At 39.4% G+C, this 18,673-nt stretch overlaps 1 protein-coding gene across 6 annotated transcripts in view; it reads left to right on the top strand.

The window, feature by feature from the left end:
- Positions 1 to 18,673, top strand: part of DIP2C (disco interacting protein 2 homolog C) — a 317,670-nt gene that overhangs the window by 209,648 nt on the left and 89,349 nt on the right. For all 6 annotated transcript variants that reach the window (XM_066991456.1, XM_066991457.1, XM_066991455.1 and 3 more), the window contains 3 exons: positions 691 to 888; positions 11,199 to 11,290; positions 15,507 to 15,617. In XM_066991456.1, the coding sequence (XP_066847557.1) occupies positions 691 to 888; positions 11,199 to 11,290; positions 15,507 to 15,617 (401 nt within the window). The remainder of the gene's footprint in view (positions 1 to 690; positions 889 to 11,198; positions 11,291 to 15,506; positions 15,618 to 18,673) is intronic.

Below are 18,673 nucleotides of genomic sequence, written 5' to 3'. Positions count from 1 at the left end.
TTTGAACATCAATATGAAAAAAAACCGTCAGTGAAGGAGCATGTTAAATGTTTTATACATCCTTTGTGTAACAAAGGAACATATAAAAAAACCAAACAAACAAAAAACAAAACAAACAAACAAAAAACACACTGATTATAAGATAGAAACATGGATAAAGTCAATAAATGGAAATTAGTTTTTAAGGAGGCCAGTGCTTTGGGAATTAAGATTTGTCAGGATATGGTGGTTTAGTCCTTGTAGCAGTTTATAAGAAAGCACTGCGACAGAACATGACTTAAATTGATGAGTTACTAATGACTTACTGGAGTACAATTTTTCAGAAGTTATGCAGTTCATCGTATTACTGCATTTTTGCCAAGAAAAAGTATTCTCCATCTCTCTTTAGGAATGAAGGAAGATCGATTATTTCTAAGATAAATATATGCATGCTGCCTCAGCAGTTTCTTTCCCTGCTTGTAGAACTAGTGTTAATATAAGCACATGCATTCCTAAGATGTTTCAGTGTCCTCATCTCTGTTAAACTTAAAACTTAATTATTTTGTTTTATGTCTCCATTGCTTCTCAATACCTTCTAACATGTCATTATTTTCAGGATATTTTGCAAAGGTAACTTATTCTCTTGGTTACACAGGTGTACACAAGGTATAGAATTTACATGGTAACTGTATATCTTTTCATAATCATAAGTTCAACAGCCAGATCCAAACCAGCCAAAGCCAGAAGGAGCTCAGATGTTGGCTATGCGTGGGGAACAATTAGGTGTGGTTACAAACTGGCCGCCTTCTCTGGAAGCAGCTTTGCAGCGATGGGGGACCATCTCACCAAAAGCTCCTTGCCTAACCACTATGGATACTAATGGAAAACCACTGTATATTCTCACTTACGGTAAGCACTCTTCAAACTCCTTGTGATTTTATGTATACTACGTAGCGTCTGTATGTATAGTAAATACATAAGTGTATAGTGAAAAAGCACTCAAAACAATGCATCTTTTCCATTTCTGAATAAGGTAAAAAAAAAAATTGAAGTTGTTGGTGTCCAAATATGAATTTCTGAGGTGTTATAGCATGACTTATTTCACAAAGAGGAAAAGAGCTGAGTTGATAATACACAGATTATAAATTAAAACCACCTTTTAAATAGAAATACATACTAGGACAGACTTTTCTGAAGATTAAAGTCTGTTAAGCCTGGGATATTTCCCAGGCTTTGTTCTGAAAAAGGAGAACCTGGTATACAAAATTTACCAGCTTCCTGAAAAGTTAAAATAGGATTTTTTCCCATGTTTTTACAGTTTACTGGCATTGCAGTAAGTGTAATATGAATTATTCCTCCTGATATGTAGTTGTACAGCTAGCAAATATGCCCCCTTGGAATAGATTTGCCAGGATATAATTGTGTGATCTTTTGTATGTCGATTCATTTCCGTAAGTTCATTGCACTGAGAGAGGCCAAATGGAGACAAACATAAGGATATCTTTGTCAAATAACTCCCAAATATCTTCTAATTTTGAGAAGTTCAGAGAGCATTTGTGAGATGTTCAAATGAATTATTTTGAATAACCATCAAACTTTGAAAGCAAGTTGGAACATTTCTCTATGTTATTGGTATGAATATAAAAATGATTTTGCTTTTTTTTATTTCTGCCTTCTCAGGGACCTAGAGTCCTGTGCAAATAATATTTTTATATGCTGTGATACAGAGGTGTGTCTGCATTGTTCAGTGCTGAATGCTCCCTTCTGTTCAGGATTTAGGCTGAGTGATAGTCCTTGGCTGAAAAGATGTTTGCTGCAAGTTTGGGATTGCAAATACGGTTAAAGGCTTTTAAAGCATAACAGAACTTTAGGAACTGAAGGTCATGCATGAAACATTTTCCCTTCAGGTGCTTCTTAGAGTTAAGAAGTTACTTAAATTAGGGAGCAAAGATGATTCACCACTGATCGATGTTTTTCTTCCTTAAGGACATTTACTTGGAACTAGAGAAGAATTTTTATGTTTGCAATTACATGTTTGCAGAAGAGCAATTCATATCATCTACTGAATGCCCTAAATAAATTTGACAGGACAGGAAATGAAGACGTTAGTAAGAATCAGACCATTTCTGAATGTGGGATTCTGTCCAGAGAGTCCGAGCATATGTCCTATTTCTCCTGAAGAGCTGTAAGCTGAACAAAGCCTGAGGAGCTCTTCCATGGGGCTTATGAAGCCACCTCGCCTGTTTCTCTTTCCTAAGCTAACTCTTCTTGAATCCGTCTTCTAAATTGTCCAAATCCTTAGAAAAATTAGACTAAATCTTTTTTTTTCTTCATTATTATCATTTAGCTACACTGATTTTTGTTGTTGCTTTTCAGTAGTTCCCCAAGGTTAGAAAAAATCAAATCTCCCTCCCTCCCCCCCCCTCTTTTTTTTAAATAAATAAAATAAATTACAAAACCACAGTTCATAGAAGATGGAGTGAATTCTCTGCTACCTAGATTTCAAGTGTACATTCTTCTTTATGGGATAAGTAAATCCATTTTGATGTAACACACATCACAATTTCCTTTACTAATTTCTTTTACTAGTTTTCTTTACATGAATAATGATTGCTTTTGAAATATAATTAGTTTACAGATGTGCCATTTGATTGGTGACTTTATGAATGATTTTGCTGTAACTATACCACCTTTTAGCTCTACTATTTCCTAGCAATTGTGGGCATGGTGTTTTTAAAAGTTGAAGACTAACAGAAATTAAGCCTTGAAATCAGCAAAGACATTCATATGCATGAATTTTTATCCCTGCTTAGTTCCCCTGGCCCCAGTGTAATGAACTTTTGAAAGATGAGGCTGCCCCCAAATCCTACCACATGGCATTAATATGACACTTCCTTTCCTTGTGGTGTGTATTTCCTTGTATCAGATGACCAAAACTTTAAAATATCAACACTGAGAACTTCCAGTAGCCTCTGAGTTTGTATCTCACAGTTCCTTTTGTGTACTTTGATAATTCAAGGAAACACTATTTCCGGGACTTTTCATATGTTCACAGTTTTGACAAATATTCAAGATTTTAAAGAATAATTCTAAATTTCTAGAGGTTCACTCCTGATGTATTATATCCCTGCCTTCAGTATTTTATCTCTGTTTACTGTTTCTGCTTCAATCTTTTCTCATATCCTCTCTAATATCTGCATGGAAATCCTCATTATTCAGCTTTCTGGATAGGAGCAGGATCCTGCATGGTATCTTCTGTTCCCTACTTTTTTCATACAAAACATTTTTTCTACTTTCTTGTCTTTGCATGGAGGAATCACAGGTTTAACTGCTTATTCCAGATCTCTTTCCTTCTTTCCAAATGGAGTTCCAGGGCTGTTCCTGTGACAGATTTGTAGCTGTCAGCTAAAACACATCACGGCTAAGAAAGAGTACTTATTCCCTTCACACCAAGCATTTTCATCTCCTCCTTTCTTGATCAGTGTAGACAATATTGCCATTCTGCCAGTCTCTTGGGCTGTAACCGCAGTATGATAAATGACCCAGGCGTTTTTTTAGTTTCGTACAGCCATTCTGTGTCTGATCATTGCAGATAATTTTGGGGGCAAGTCTCCACAAATACAGACTTTTCTTCACATCTACACAGCTAAATCTCATCCCATCCGTCACCACAGTCTTGGTTCTTACAGCAGCCTTTCTCTGGCCCCCCAAAATCATAGATTAATAGAATTATTAATGTTGGAGAAGACCTTCAAGATCCACGGTCCAACCATCCCCCTACCACCAATGTCACCACTAAACCATGTCCCTGAGCACCACGTCCAACCTTTCCTTGAACACCCTCGGGGACGGTGACTCCACCACCTCCCTGGGCAACTCATCCCAAGCCTGACTGCTCTTTCTGAGAAGAAATGTCTCCTCATTTCCAACCTGAACCTCCCCTGGTGCAACTTGAGGCCATTCCCTCTAGTCCTACCATTAGTTACCTGTGAGAAGAGGCCGACCCCCAGCTCCCCGCAGCTTCCTTTTAGGTAGTTGTGGAGAGCAATGAGGTCTCTCCTGAGCCTCCTCTTCTCCAGACTAAACAACCCCAGTTCCCTCAGCCGCTCCTCACAGGACTTGTGCTCCAGGCCCTTCACCAGCTTCGTAGCCCTTCTCTGGACACGCTCCAGGGCCTCGATGTCCTTCTTGTAGTGAGGGGCCCAAAGCTGAGCACAGTACTCGAGGTGTGGCCTCACCAGAGCAGAGTACAGGGGGACGATCACCTCCCTGGTCCTGCTGGCCACACTGTTCCTGATACCAGCCAGGATGCCGTTGGCCTTCTTGGCCACCTGGGCACACTGCTGGGTCATGTTCAGGTGAGCATCAGTCAGCACCCCCAGATCCTTTTCCTCTGCACAGCTTTGCCTAATCTCCGCCTTCCCATTCCCCTGCAGGAATTCATCTAATTAGTAATTGCTTATGTCTCCTGTGACTTTTTCAGCATGTTTTTCAAGGTTTTTTTGTCTTCTATAGCATGTTAGGATTGTCTTCCTCCATGTGTCTCAGATTAAGAAATAAGACAGAAGAAATGAACAGCTGTACTTCTACACTTGATCTTTTTAAGCAAGTTTTTGAAATATTTTCTCAGTTCTTCAAGTTGTTTTCACTGTCCCGATTGTAATTGTTACTCAAATCTCCTAAACTCTTTCGAGTGAATGAAATGCTATGAATATTCCTTATTTCTCAAATATTTTATTCCTCTGTGAACTTGCTTAAGTGGAGAGCATCTTAGTTAAGTTATTCACAATCCCTTTGTAAATCAAATCACTGAATATGCATAAATAGAAATGTCTGAGATAAGGGAGGGAAAGATGTCTTTGTAAGGTTTTATGTACATCTGAACTCTGACTAGAAACCTAACACGCTTTGAGGAAAAGAAGGACAATATCTTGCTCAGACAAAGTTGATCAGAGTAGTCAGGCAGCTGATTTTGGTATTGTTGGCATTACAAATGAAATGCTTAGTGATTTCTTAGTGGAGAAACATGAATAAAGGATAATTAAATCCAATATACTACTTACACTATCACAGCTACTTTTCTTACTGTAGAGTGATTATTGTAAGAAGGATCAGAAAGGCTGGGGAAAAAGTAAAAAGCTGAAAGCAATTTGGAAATAAGCAAGTTTTGAGTTTTTTTATTGCAACCATTATTAAAACCAACGAAATGAGTACCAGTTAACTGCATCGGATTCAGAGAATCTCACATTGCCTTTATCTAACACTTTCTGTAATCAGTTTTTTAAACCATTTTCAGTAGCTCCAGTGTATTGTTTCACACATCAGAGGCCCACTGGAAACAGCAGATCTAGGAGAAAAGAGCAGAAAAGGCTCTTTGGATAGTGAACTGTTGTTTTTTTTTTTAGTCCATTTTGACTCTGTGGAGAAAGAAATCATTTTTCAAATGAATTGTCCATTAAAAAAATAACACATAATGCAGCCATTAACATCTTGAGGCCAAAGTCATGCTGTCTTAGCAGAGGTGTTACACTGGGGATAGCCTGAAATGGTTGACGCTCAACAGACAGAAAATAGCCACCCCCAAGTTGTGCTGCAGCTGGCGTGTGACCACAGCCATCTACATCCTCTTGCATCCAGGATCTCCTAGACCAGGAATTTCACAGTTACCAGGAGCGTAAGGGGAACTGCGAGTCTTCTCATAACCAAGTAACGAAATAACCAGATTGTCCTTATCTCTGAAATAAATCATTGCTTGCAGAGGTAAAAGTCATCATGGTTTAAGTCCTTAGACATCTATCAACAATATGGTTAATACTTTCAACCTTTATTGCTTTAATAAAGATAAAGAAAATTGCTTGCTTTAAAAATCTATATTACAAAATTGTGATTTAGACTGGGATATCAAGTACTGTAATAGTAACATTCCCTCTATTCTGTGTATGTCTGGGGTATTTTATTCTCTGCAATAAAACATTTTTGTTAGTTTGTTTGGATATTTTTCCAATAAGACACCTGCTTCATTTGCTGCTCAGTGTGGATCTCAAATGTTTCTGAAGAAAGGGTTAGCAGAGCAGCAGAACTGTGGCTATTATTTTGCGATGCAGAAAAGGTGCCCCTTTACCTGTATCATGTTAAGAAGTCTGCCATTTATACCAGATTTAATGTCTTCATGTTTCTGTTTAGTGTAAGAAATATATTGTGATCTTGAAAGAATGAATATTTGACAACATTATTTTCAGTTAAGTTTTGGCAGTCTCGCAATTGCTGTGCATGGAGATTGGTAAGCGACCACAGGTTTGGTTTTGCTGAGTTAGTGCTGTGTGGTTCTTAAAAGCATACAGAATTCAATAGGGGAATTGATTGTGGTTTGTTTTGTCTTTAAGTTTTCTTCCTGATGCAGCTTTTCTCTTATAACCTTCTTTACATTCAACACAAACATATAGTCCTTGTACAGATTTGTGGAGGGGAAGGGGATTTACTTCAGTGTCATGTGGAAAGCATATATTTTTTACCAACTGATCCCTTTTTGTATGTTTTTTAAGACCTGGTGGTTTCCTTTATCCTCATAATGTGTTGCTTAACCAGATGGGACTGGCTATTCACTCACACTAGCTTGCAAATTTTTGTAGGAAAAAGATACTGCCCTCTGAATAGGCTGTTAGCACAGAACAATACTGATTACAAGTGATATTTAGAATATGTGGTTAGTGCTGTAGAGTTGCTACTACACAACTGAATCAAAATTCCAGCAGAAAACAAACAAACAAACGAAACCCACAGATATTTGCCCCACACATGCATTAGCAATGTTTGTCGTGGCTGCCAGAATGTGAGGTGACATTTTTCATTTGCTTCTGCCTTGACTACGTGTGTGTGTGTGTGATGCCTGCAGGACATGGCTCAGCTTCAGAGACATAGCTGCTGCACCACACACTTGCTGATATTTGCTGGGCACTGGGAATGCTCAACTTGGTTTGCCAGTGTAGGAAGAGCATTAAAGGTGACTTGGCCTCACTGCAGGAACACACTGCTAGGGCTTGCAGGTCTGGTGGGAATATCTGCGACAAGTGGCAGGAGCAGCTAAGGAAGATTTGATCATCATTAGAAGATTTATTTCAGTAAATGCTTCAGCAATTAGAAGTGTGTTGGGCTATAACAGATACGGAGGAGAAAACCTTGATTTCTTTGTATCTGGTAGAGTTATAAAAGATTTTGTAAACTAACACCAAAATAAGCAGCTTGATGGGGGGTAGGAAGATTACAATTTGTAGTAGTGACATGTAGTGACAAGGTACGTGTTAACTGAATGTTGTCCAGTTTGGTTTGTTTTCCCAAATCAACTCAGGAAATTCTTTGGATACTGAACAGTTTTCTTTGTTTGAGAGAGAGTTTTGGACCTGAAAACTGGAAAATTCAGGTCCTTATTGAAGGCATTGAGTTACCCAGGACACTTGTGTGTGACTGACAGAGCCCAGGATCTGCAGGAGCGCGGCCCCCCTCTGGAGAGTACCCCGGTGCCCAAAATGCCACTGGACATGCAAATTTCTCTCTAATGACTTATCTCTCTAAAGGACTTACCAAGCTTTCATTTTCAAACTCAAGAAATTAGTTCACATATGACAGAGTCAGGTAGGGACAAGTACTGCGAGCATCCAGTATCCCCGGCAAGGCAGGTGGGAGGGCAGTTGAACAGGACCAGGGAAGCAAGATGAGAAGGGCCCCAAGGTCTGGGAGCAGCAGTGGTGCTGGGGCTAGCTGCACCTAGCTGGTGGGTGCTTGCTCTCCATCGCTACAGGAGAGCACAAAACCATTTTCTGCTACAGTGGCATTGCTGAACAAAAGGAGATCTGTCGCCGTTCAGAAACATGGGCTGGTCCAGCCCCTGCTGCCTGAAACTGCTGCTTGAGTTTCCTACCTCTGCCCTTCTGTTTTCAAGCCAACTTACTAGAAGATGGATGGTGATGTGTTTATCTGAGGAAGACCTGTGCTGAATTGTGGACAAAGGGCCATATCCTCAGCAGCCCCCAGCGGCGCAAGTTCCTTTGCAGCTCACGTTCCTTCGTAGCAGGTTTCCCCCACGCAAGGATCGGCCCCATCCCGGAGTGAAAGCCTTGGATGGAGCACAGCTGGTTCCCCCACCGGGCTGCCTTCTGCCCCGGGGCAGATGTGCACGGAATTGAGGTCAAGGCAAGGTCTTCTCATCGGGATTTGTGGGAGAGATTTTAGCAATCAGCTTTTTCCCAGCAACGTCTAATCTCTCAAGTTTACAAAGGAAGAATTACACTGAATTGCAACCTAGGCAGAACCGAGGAAGGAAACACTTCAAAGATTTCCTTCTTTATAACATCCTCTGCTACTGAGGGCTTTTATCCCACAGTCACGGAGCCCTTTGTGTTCTTCAGTGACGTTGGCAGGCCAAACGGCCAAGGTGGCAAAATAAACACACAGTTCAGTCGGCCTCGCGTCGCGCCTCATCCAGCAGCCGCAGGCCTGGCCCTGGTGACTCATGCCTTCCTGGCTCCAGCTCCCGCATTGCTGTTCGCTTCACAGCTCTGGCTTTTCTGGAAAGAAGCTATATACCTAGAAGAAAAATGGCGGGCTTGCTGTTGAGCACAGTCCCGGTCTAGATCTGTGTGGGATTCACTCTGGGATCAGTGTGTAAGAAGGCCGGCCTGCACACAGCAGTGCTCCTCACTGCTGGCACTGGAGCAGAGGCCACAGCAGCCAGGGACGGGCAGAGCCTGAGTGCACTGGGCTGAAGAGATGGAAGCGCTGAGGGATGCAGGAGAGACCCTGTGTCCCTGCTCTGTCAGAGCTCAGTGCAAACTGCCTACCTTGTTCCAGTTTTCCATGGTTTCGTACCCTTTTGCACATACAGGTAGCTCAGTTAGCTGACATAGTTTGGTATTCCAACAGTAAATAGAACAGGAGAGGGCCTGGAAGGAAAAAGACCTCTAGAAATTATTACAGACTTACTTTGTGCAGTTCAAGGTGTGTTGAAACAGAAAGGTGAGGAAGTAGTGAGACAGCCTGGTATGCTCTATATTTCAGAAGCTGAAGTAAAATTTTGGAAGTAAGGGAGCATCATGACAAAATGTATTTAGACTTAAATATTTACAACCTTACCAGAAAGTAACCCATTAGTCTTTGAGAGAACTTTATTTCTACATTTACTTTGATTTACACTGGCATGGAGATAGTTATAGTGTGTACCCATGTACTACACTTAGAATGCATCTAAGTCTTTTAATATGAATAGTGCTTCAGATCTCAAATGTTGAAGAAAATATTGTATGCAAGATAGCACGTTTGATATATGAAAAATGAGTATGAATATGTCACAAATGCAAATTTAAGACTTTTAACAGATTTAATCTCCATAGTTCCAATACAACTTTTCACAGCAGCCCCTTATGTCTCTCAGAAAAGGGATCAAAATCTCAGTGTTCATTATAAGCATGAAAGTGTTTTGTGTAAAGATGGTTCTTCCTTGCATTCAGAACTTTCACCAGGCTTTTCATTTCCATTCTCCAAATTCCTGTATCAGTACTAATTGCTCTTCTAATTTTGTTGCCACTGAAACTTTAATGTTGGAAACCTTTAAGAAAATGAATGTTTGCTTTTCTAGGGCATCCTTGTTTTTATCCCACTTGCTGGTCAAGTTTAAGTGTTGACTGTTGCAACAGGGATGCTTTTAAAGACTTTTTCCCAATAAAGGCAGGTAGTTCCACTGCAGTGTTATGATGGTTAATTCTGCAGAAGTACTCCTGTATCCACATTGGGTTTTCAGTGGAACAGAATTTACTTGTGTTTGTTTTTAAACATAGGGCAGTTCAGCATCCAAATACTGGAGCAATTTTAAATATATTAAAAACTTCACAAAATATAATTTGATGATAAAATATTACCATTTTCATAAGAAGTAATTGCACTTAGGACTTTCTCAATAACAAGCAGCAGTGACCTTCCAATTTTCCTTAAGAGTTAAAACAGAAAATCTGGCCTTCTCATTATACGTTACATTTACATCAGATTGGCACTTAAAATAATACGGCATTGCATTTCATATCCAGAATGTGGAGGAATTTATTATAAAAACTGCTTGGCTTAGTTATAAATAGCAATAGTGCTTGTTTGGGAGCCTGAACTGCTGAACCCCATAGGTAATCCGTTGTCAGAACCTATTATTGTTTAAGTTATAGGTGGGCATGAATTAAAGATTTGTTACTGTCAGACTGAATACTGCTTCAAGACAGTAGCTGAGGGCCAGCCAAGACCAAGGTCTGTTATGCTAGGTATTATTCGAATGGAAGTAACAAGGACTGTAAACAAAGGCTCTCAGAAAGAGCTTGCATAGTCGGGATACGCTGATCTCTTAAAGGATTAATGAAAGGCACAATGTGGCCAGTGACATCTTGATGAGATCATTTTTTCTTTAAATAATATTGGGACAAGGTCTTCATGAGGATTAACTAAGTGAAGATGGAGAGATGAAGCAAGGGAGAACAGAGATGGTAAAAAGGAAGGATACCTGGATGCAAGTGAAATGAAACTGAGAGAAAGGACTGTGTGGGAGTGGGGGAGAAGTAAAAGCCAAATTAAATCGAAGAAGGTCCAGAATTAAAAGTGCAACTCGTCTTACAGGTGTGCTAAGGATCAGAGGGTCCCTGCTGCTTCAGTGTGCCCCTTTGGCTGTGGGGTGTTTTCTGTTTGTTGATTTTTTTTTCCTTGTCTCTCCTTCCTGGGACTCCTTTCCTTTTTCCCATGGTGTCTTGGAGTAGGGAAAGTGCCATTATGATTTCTGCATCATACCCTTGGAGGGAAGTACCCCTGCACAGCACAGTCTGGACTGAAAGGCAGCTTTTGCAGCTTGCTAATAGTCTGTCTGGACTTCCTGGTATTCCAGCCACTTGTAACAGCTGACTTTTGGAGTCCAGATCCAATTCACTGCAAAGCAAGAAAACTACTTCTTTTTTTTTTTTCTTTTCTTTTCTTTTTTTTTTTTTTGTCGTAAAAATGCTGCTTTCTTGAAGTTCAAAGAAAATATCTGATACGTATTTAAATATTTCCATTAGTTGCAGCAGTGGTATCACATTTAGTTGGAAAATTCATATACATTTTCCAAGTATTTCTTCCACTGCTCAGGCATTCTTTCCCTTTAATAATCTTGTAAAACATGCAGAATTTTAAAATTAATTTTACAAATTTTGTGTTAATAGGCAAACTTTGGACCAGAAGTATGAAGGTTGCTTACAATATACTACATAAATTAGGCACAAAACAAGAACCAATGGTACGACCGGGAGACAGGGTGAGTATCTCAATGGTTTTTAATTATGAATAATTCAGATCCTGGGTTGACAAAGAAGGAATGAGGTATTTGGGTGCCCAGGGGAAATTAATGAAGTTAAATGTTGGGGGTGGAGGAAAGTCTGCCTTTTACTCAGAAAAGGGCTGATCACTCAGACAGATGTTTTGAATTGCATATTAAATAATCTGAGCTAGTATTCGCTGAATAGCAACTTGAAGTTGTGGCAACATCAGCAATAAACGTTCCCATGGAAAGTGATTTTTGGACGTGGAACAGCCGTCTGTTTAGCAAAAGCTTGCTTATAGAGCCTGGAGGTGTCGTGTGGGTAAAACGTACTTACTAATGACTTTGTAGTTGTTGAGGTGGTAGAAAAAAGAGGAGCTTTGTGGAGGACAAACACAAACAAGCTAAGCACATTTTGGCAGCCAGTTAAATAAATAAATTACACTGACTGGTAATGTGGAGAGTATTTCCATTCCTTGTTCTTGAATCTGATTCAGCTACTGCTGGAGGCTGTATCTAGGTGAATGTATAACATCCACAGAGGGCAAGGGTTACAGAGCTAGTCTGCTGCCTTCATGCTACCCCTTTTCTCTGCCAGAGTGTGTATCCAAATTTCCGCAGGTCCCATTCCAGTTTGGCTCTAAGTCATGGAATGGAGATTCCTGAACAGATCTGTCAGAAATGCACATTTTAATCACAACCTTGTGATTAGAGTTTTGAATGTGAAATTAAGGATTCCTCTTCCAGTGTGAAAGCAATTATCAAACTGCTGGTTTACTTGGTCCTTTTGTGCCATATGTGAAAAATGTGTTGATATGCATTACGCTTTTCTTACGTCTTCAAAAATGAGAGCATGCAGTAAAGCTTCACAGAAAAAAAAATGAATTAAAAAAAAAAAGAAAAAAGAAACTTGACAGTCCTTTCTATGTTTCTTTTGGAAATAAATCATAAAGCATTTAACTAAAGGATCTCAAGATCCTTAGTCTAAATTGCTTCCTACAATGGCATTCAGCCATCTGAAGAATCTCTTTTACTTGATTTACAAGTGTGTATCTAAGCAACAGCAGAAGCAGCAAGTTGTTCAAGTGTGTGCATCAAGAGAATCCACCCAGAAGGCTCTAAATGGAATAAAGTTCAGATACAGGCAGTGTGTGTGTGCCTCTCTCTCCCTGTTGTCTGCTAACTGCCCATCTTTGCATTAATTTACTGCAGCAACCACTGACATCTCCTAACGTTAGGAAACGATTTGTGGATAATTCAGTCTGAAAGCTGGAAGTTTAGCTAGTGCAGGACACATACATAACAAATTGCAGTCCTTCCAAAATAAGTCTACCTAGATTACAGCGAAACAAATGTTTATGGCTGAGTGCTGAAAGCATATGCTTGTGCTGTAAAAACATCTTGCTTAGCATCTCTGTGTAACAGAAACACAATCTTTTAAAGCCGCTTCATGTGGAAGATGAGGTGTTACTGTACTGATGTTCTAGGCTGTTATTCTGGCTGTTATCCCCCTGTTATAATAACATAAAAGCTTTCTGACCTCTTTGAAGATGACTTTTTATTCTAAATAATGTATTTTGTGTGACAACAGTTAAAGGTACTTTTGAAATGCTAAATGAAATACATTTGTGCATATTTGTGATCTTTTCTAAATCAGAGGGTAGTTGTTTCCTTAAGTTAATGTGATATAAAACTCAGAAAGGGCTCTCCCCCTTTAAAAGCATCTTCTATCAATGCAATCTCTATTTTTCATGACTCCTATTACATCACTCTTTAGTTTCTTTGTCCTAGACAAAAGAATAGGTGATTGTGCCTGTATGTGAGTCCCTGGTTCTGATACAATTATAACACTCGAAGAACTGCATTTGCCTTCTATAGTATCTTCAGAAATTTAACCTCGTGTCATCCCAGACAGCTGCCTGGAAATTAAGCTTGCCTCTAATATATCTACCAGATAAACAGATTCTCATCAACGCACTGTATATTTCGTTTTCCTTCAGCCTTATCCCTTTTTGCTGTTACCACGCTATTTGTTTATTTGGTACAGGTCTGTTAGTGATTAATGTCTTTTGAAGGGGAAGTTAATGCCTCATTCCCACTGGACTTCAGTGAGAGTTTTTCACCTCTGTCAGCTCCTTTGAAAAGACTTCCAGCTAAACCTTCTCTGTGTGTATGTAAACAAAGAGCAACACAAAAAATAACAATCCTCAAAGTACCTTTTGGGATCTTTCAACATCTTTCAGATGTGTGCTGGGCTCAGCAAACTGCTATCGCTGCAGTGTACCTAGCAAAAACCCTTTCCTTCCATTTCCCTTGTGGATATTTATGGTATGTGTACAGAAAATATATATACTAAACTGCACAGCCATCTCGTGCAGTTGTATTGTTTCTTGTGCTAGGATACAGATATGATAGCAGTATATTTTCTATGAAGTTCCTGAAGTTTTAAGTCTTCAGCTTAAAAACAGAGATATTTTTGAGCCCCTTGGACACAGTTAGATTTCTTCTAGTTTGAAGAAATCAATTTAATTTATGGAAGGGAACCATCTTTGAAGCCATATGAAAACACTGAGTACACTTAATCTACAGTAACTGAATCTTGGCAAGTGTATATAAAACACGATGGTTTTGCTCCAAGAGATTGAAATGTGTAACTCCTAAGGATGTCAAATCAGTGAAAACTGAAGACTTATTATGTAGTTTCAGCAAACTTTAAGGTGCTGAACGCTGATCCTGTGTGCAAACGCAAAGAAGTTAAGTTAGAAGTCACGTGGAACGCCTCTTGCATGCCGCTTCTGTCAGCCCTGAGGTAGAGTTACCGGCTTCATTACAGCTGTTGAAGACATGAGTTGAGAAAACGCATCTGACTGAATGAAAATAAAAATACAGACAGGATCCAGCCCCTGAGGTCTTTAACCACTAATTGATGGCAAGGAGAGCTGTGGACTCTCCAGGTTGCTGGATCCTCAGCTAGATCATGCAATCTCATTTATCCTTCTGTTTTGTCCCTGGATGATCTAAAGAGATTGTAGCGCCCATAGAAGTAAGCTGCCCAGTTCAGCACATCTGGGGATGAAAGGCCCCTCATGAGCATACAGGTGATGTGCTATAATGTCTTATGTTTTCTTGGCATTCTTTAATCTAAATAATTCCCTAGCCCTAAAGCTGTGAAGTTTAGCAAGTCCAGACCTAGAATTAAATCAAATTGAATTGAATTGAATAGAAATAGAATAGTTCAGTTGGAGGGGACCTACAGAGATCATCTAGTCCAACTGACTGACCACTTCAGGGCTAACCAACAGTTAAAGCATATTAATGTGGGCATTATCCAAACACCTCTTGAACACTGACAGGCTTGGGGCATCAACCACCTCTCCAGGAAGCCTGTTTCAGTGTTGGACCACCCTCTTGGTGAATAAATTTTTCCTAATGTCCAGTCTGAACCTCCCTTAGTGCAGCTTTGTGCTCCAGGGAGAAGAAACCATCACCTCCCTCTCTGCTTCCCTTCTTCAGAAAATTCTAGAGAGCAACGAGGTTACCTTAGCCTCCTTTTCTCCAAACTAGACAAAGCAAATGTCCCAGACCTCTCCTCACAGGACATGCCTACCAGCCCTTTTACCAGCTTCACATTATCCTACCAGCTCTGGACGTGACATTTGGTTCTGTAGATATCAGCTATTTGTGTTCACTCTCTCAGACTATGCTTGGACAACAGTCCAGTCCTAAAATAAAATTATTGTGTGAGGCAAAGCATACGGAGACAACACATAATTGTTAGTGATTGACATAGTGACACAGTAAGTCTGCATAATCTGAACTGATCGCAGATCCACTTTGTTTTCAGTAACATTAAGCAAATACTAAATTAGAATGTAAAATTCTATTAATTCCATTTGTTTGGTTCTTTAATATCTGCAAAGCAATCAGTAAGTTGAAAATCAGATGAAAGGTGTTGCCAACGTAGGAAACAATGCAGCATGAAAATATTTAACTACAACCTAAGTGAAAATGTTCACAAAAGGAACGCGTATCAGAATAAATTCCTTCTGATTCCTCATTCATCTTTTATTAGGTATTTGAGTAATTATTGTAGAAATGTTTCTGTAATCACCTCTCTCCCAAAAGAAGCATGGAAACTCCAGCTATTGTTAGTTGAAACCTGTGATAAAACATGCATTTCAGAAAATCTTTAACGTATGTCTCTTTGTTTCAGGTAACACTCGTGTTCCCTAACAATGATCCCGCTGCTTTCATGGTAGCATTTTATGGCTGCCTGCTTGCAGAAGTTGTCCCCGTCCCTATTGAAGTGCCACTTACAAGAAAGGTAGGGAACAGAATTTCTTCTCTATACTGCCTTTTAAAACTTATGTCAGAATGAATCACAACTGAATCTAACTTCTGAGTACATTTGTGGTTAACTAGCTCTGAATCTACAGATACAAAGATAGTGCTGTGTGGTGAGTTATATATAGTTCCTTCTTTTCTGTGATGGCAAATCTCAAGATGTGCTTGCAGTTTCAGCAAATGCAGGTCTGCCTGGGAAAGGAGAGGAAAATTTTGCAAGAGAACAGCTTTGCCTGCCCTAGATGGATTATCTTTGTAGCCTCTCAAAGCGTGCTGATGTTGGCCATTGACAATGACTCATTGGCAGCAACTGCTGATTTTCCACCTGTCCCTGCAACCAAAGCTATGTTATAATGCCCCTAGTGCTTTGTGTGCTACTTCAAAGCAGTTAGGGAAATGCCTTCTCCTGTGTTTATATGTGCAGTTGTATCCTGAAGCTTCCGTCACCACTGTCATCTCTGCTAAGGATGGCCTTTGAGCAAAGCTAGTTTGTGAATTCTTGCCACGGAGCATACATTCGTAGCTGAAACTGACCATGGCTAATCAAAAACATTTCACATGCAGTGTTGGTGCAGATTCCACCACTGGTTTCTGGGAAAATATTAGTAGACAGGTATAACAGTTTCAGGTTGAAGAGATACTTGGGGGCAATGAGGGGAGGGGGCTCAGTGGTACTGGAGAGCCACAGCTGGGAAGGTTACACTGATGCCGCTGAACATGCATTTTTTTTTCTGAGGATGCATACCTTTGAGGCTGTAAATATAATGAAACGTATTTATCCATTCCAAGCTCTTTTTGCCATATCCCCTTAATTTTAGCATGGCTGGCAGCAATGCTCATTCTAAGGTTCTCCCAAATGTCCCCTTATATAATTCCTTTGTTATTAGCTAGCAGTAATAATGCCTTACTTTAAGTATTTGGTCTGGAATTGTCCACACAACATGTGTTCTTTAATCCACTTTGGGGAATAAGTTCATGCTAGTTTGTTTGTTAAGTGTTGTATTAGAGATCACTGAGGAGTGGACTTGACTCTGGAATGAGTGTCATGATTTTAGTAGAAATATACTGCATTTGCATCAGGCTATCACCATGCTTTCATATGTGAGTGCAGTACCTTAAGGTAGTTTGAAGTAGTTGCATGAAGTGATGCATTATTTCTGCTTTAAATGTGTCACCAAAATAAGGCAAACATACTATATACATTGTAAGATCATACCGAACGCTCGCATAGTTAACTTGACTTTCATTTTACAAAAAAGAGGCAATGTGACTTTAAGGGATAAAAAAAAAAATAAAAATCTGGTATGTCTTTCCCTGTTGCTTATTTTCCAAGGTTTAATTGCATGTTAAAGTATATGGATAGGTATAAATCAGATTTATTTTAGAACATCTGATACCATATCCATCCAGTAAGCTATAAAATCCAGCTGTCCAAGTAAATACCCTATGTCAGGTTAATAACTTACCCTAATTTGGCTGAACCTTGATTTTTTTTTATGTGTGCGTATGTATATATATAAAAATATATACTTACACATGCATATATATATATATATTTATAAAAGGCAATAACTACAGGCTCAGACTGTTTAACTGTTGCCAAGATCATTCCCAAATGTTTAAATATTGCACTGATAAAACAATAACAGAGATGTCAGCAGTATAATTAAAAAAGCAACATGATCTATGATCTATAAATAAAACTATGCAATCTCACAGCGTATACTATTGCAAATATTTCTGCATTTGTTTATATGGAGAAGGAACTGGAGTGGAAGCAATGAGATGAAAATCATGTTCTGGGTAGTCCCAGAAGGAATACCTCTGCTTGGTCAAATGGCAGCGGATTGCTTCTGGCATCCGTGGGAAGATGTCATTTGTGTCATCTCACGATGGCCTAGGCTGTTCTTTTATGCTTTACCATTATTTGTTCTCTCTTCTTCACGCTTCAGTAAATTCTGGCAGCATACCTTTTTTTGGCATGATTTTTGGAAGACAGAGATGTGAACTAACAAATAGACCAACAATTATATTACAGGCTAATACGGACTTACAGAATAACAACTTCATACAGGATGAGCTGTCTCAGGGAATTCATGAGCACATTTTTAGTATTCATCAGCACATTTTTAGTATTAAAAACTTGTGTTAGCAGCTTTAATACTGTTCTGCATTTTCATAAGGAGGAGTTTTTCACAGCTCTGTGCCGATTGTGCCTGGCAGTTTAAAATTGAACAGTAATACTTGCAGCCAGGTAGCCTTTTGGCTTAGGTATTACTCTGCAGGCATCTATGCATGTATGGGAGTAAAGGCTTCTGTTTTAGTGGCCCATACATTCGGTGTGTATTCCCTACTCTTTGTATCGTGAGTGTATTTTTTTTTTAGATTTTGACAGAGTTATTTTCTGGTAGATCCATTAGGTGATGGTCCGTCTCATCTTCCTTCTGTATCTCATCTTTGTATTGACAAAATACCTAGAATTTGTTGTACTTCCCCAGAGGACTTAGAGAGACCTGTCTGGCATGGCAATTGGGATGGGTTCACTGGATTCTGTGCAGGGTTCTTCACTTTTGGTATTCTGAGAACACTTTCGGGTGTTTAGCAAGGACCTGGGACTGGGCATTCATGTCAGCATGGTTTTGGCTTTTTGGACTGGGAAAATCATATCTAAAGTTAAAAACTGAAATCTCAAGCTTTTTTTTTTTTTTTTTTTTTTTTACATCAGAGCTAACTCTTTGTTCTAGAAGAAGCAGTCGGGGTTCTACAGTCATTGTCACAACAGAATAAACAGCATGTTTTATTTCATCTTCTTTTCCTGCCCTAATGCCACTGAAATATGTGTATCGTGATCGCTTCCAAAATTTTTTGTAACTAATCCTCATCCCTTAGATTACGGGCTATGCTTTTTACAATAGTCCCTCTGCCCAAAATCTATTTCTTTATGTTTCCCAAAATTAGTAGATGAGTATGGGTCCCTTTTTAGTGTGTTGCGTGCGACATCTCTTCCTTCAGAACTGCCACTTTGGTTAATCTTAT

The sequence above is a fragment of the Anser cygnoides genome, chromosome 2 (assembly GCF_040182565.1).
Source record: "Anser cygnoides isolate HZ-2024a breed goose chromosome 2, Taihu_goose_T2T_genome, whole genome shotgun sequence".
Classification (NCBI taxonomy): domain Eukaryota; kingdom Metazoa; phylum Chordata; class Aves; order Anseriformes; family Anatidae; genus Anser; species Anser cygnoides.
The sequence above is the reverse complement of the archived record's forward strand: the minus strand, read 5'-3'. Positions and strand labels throughout refer to the sequence as shown.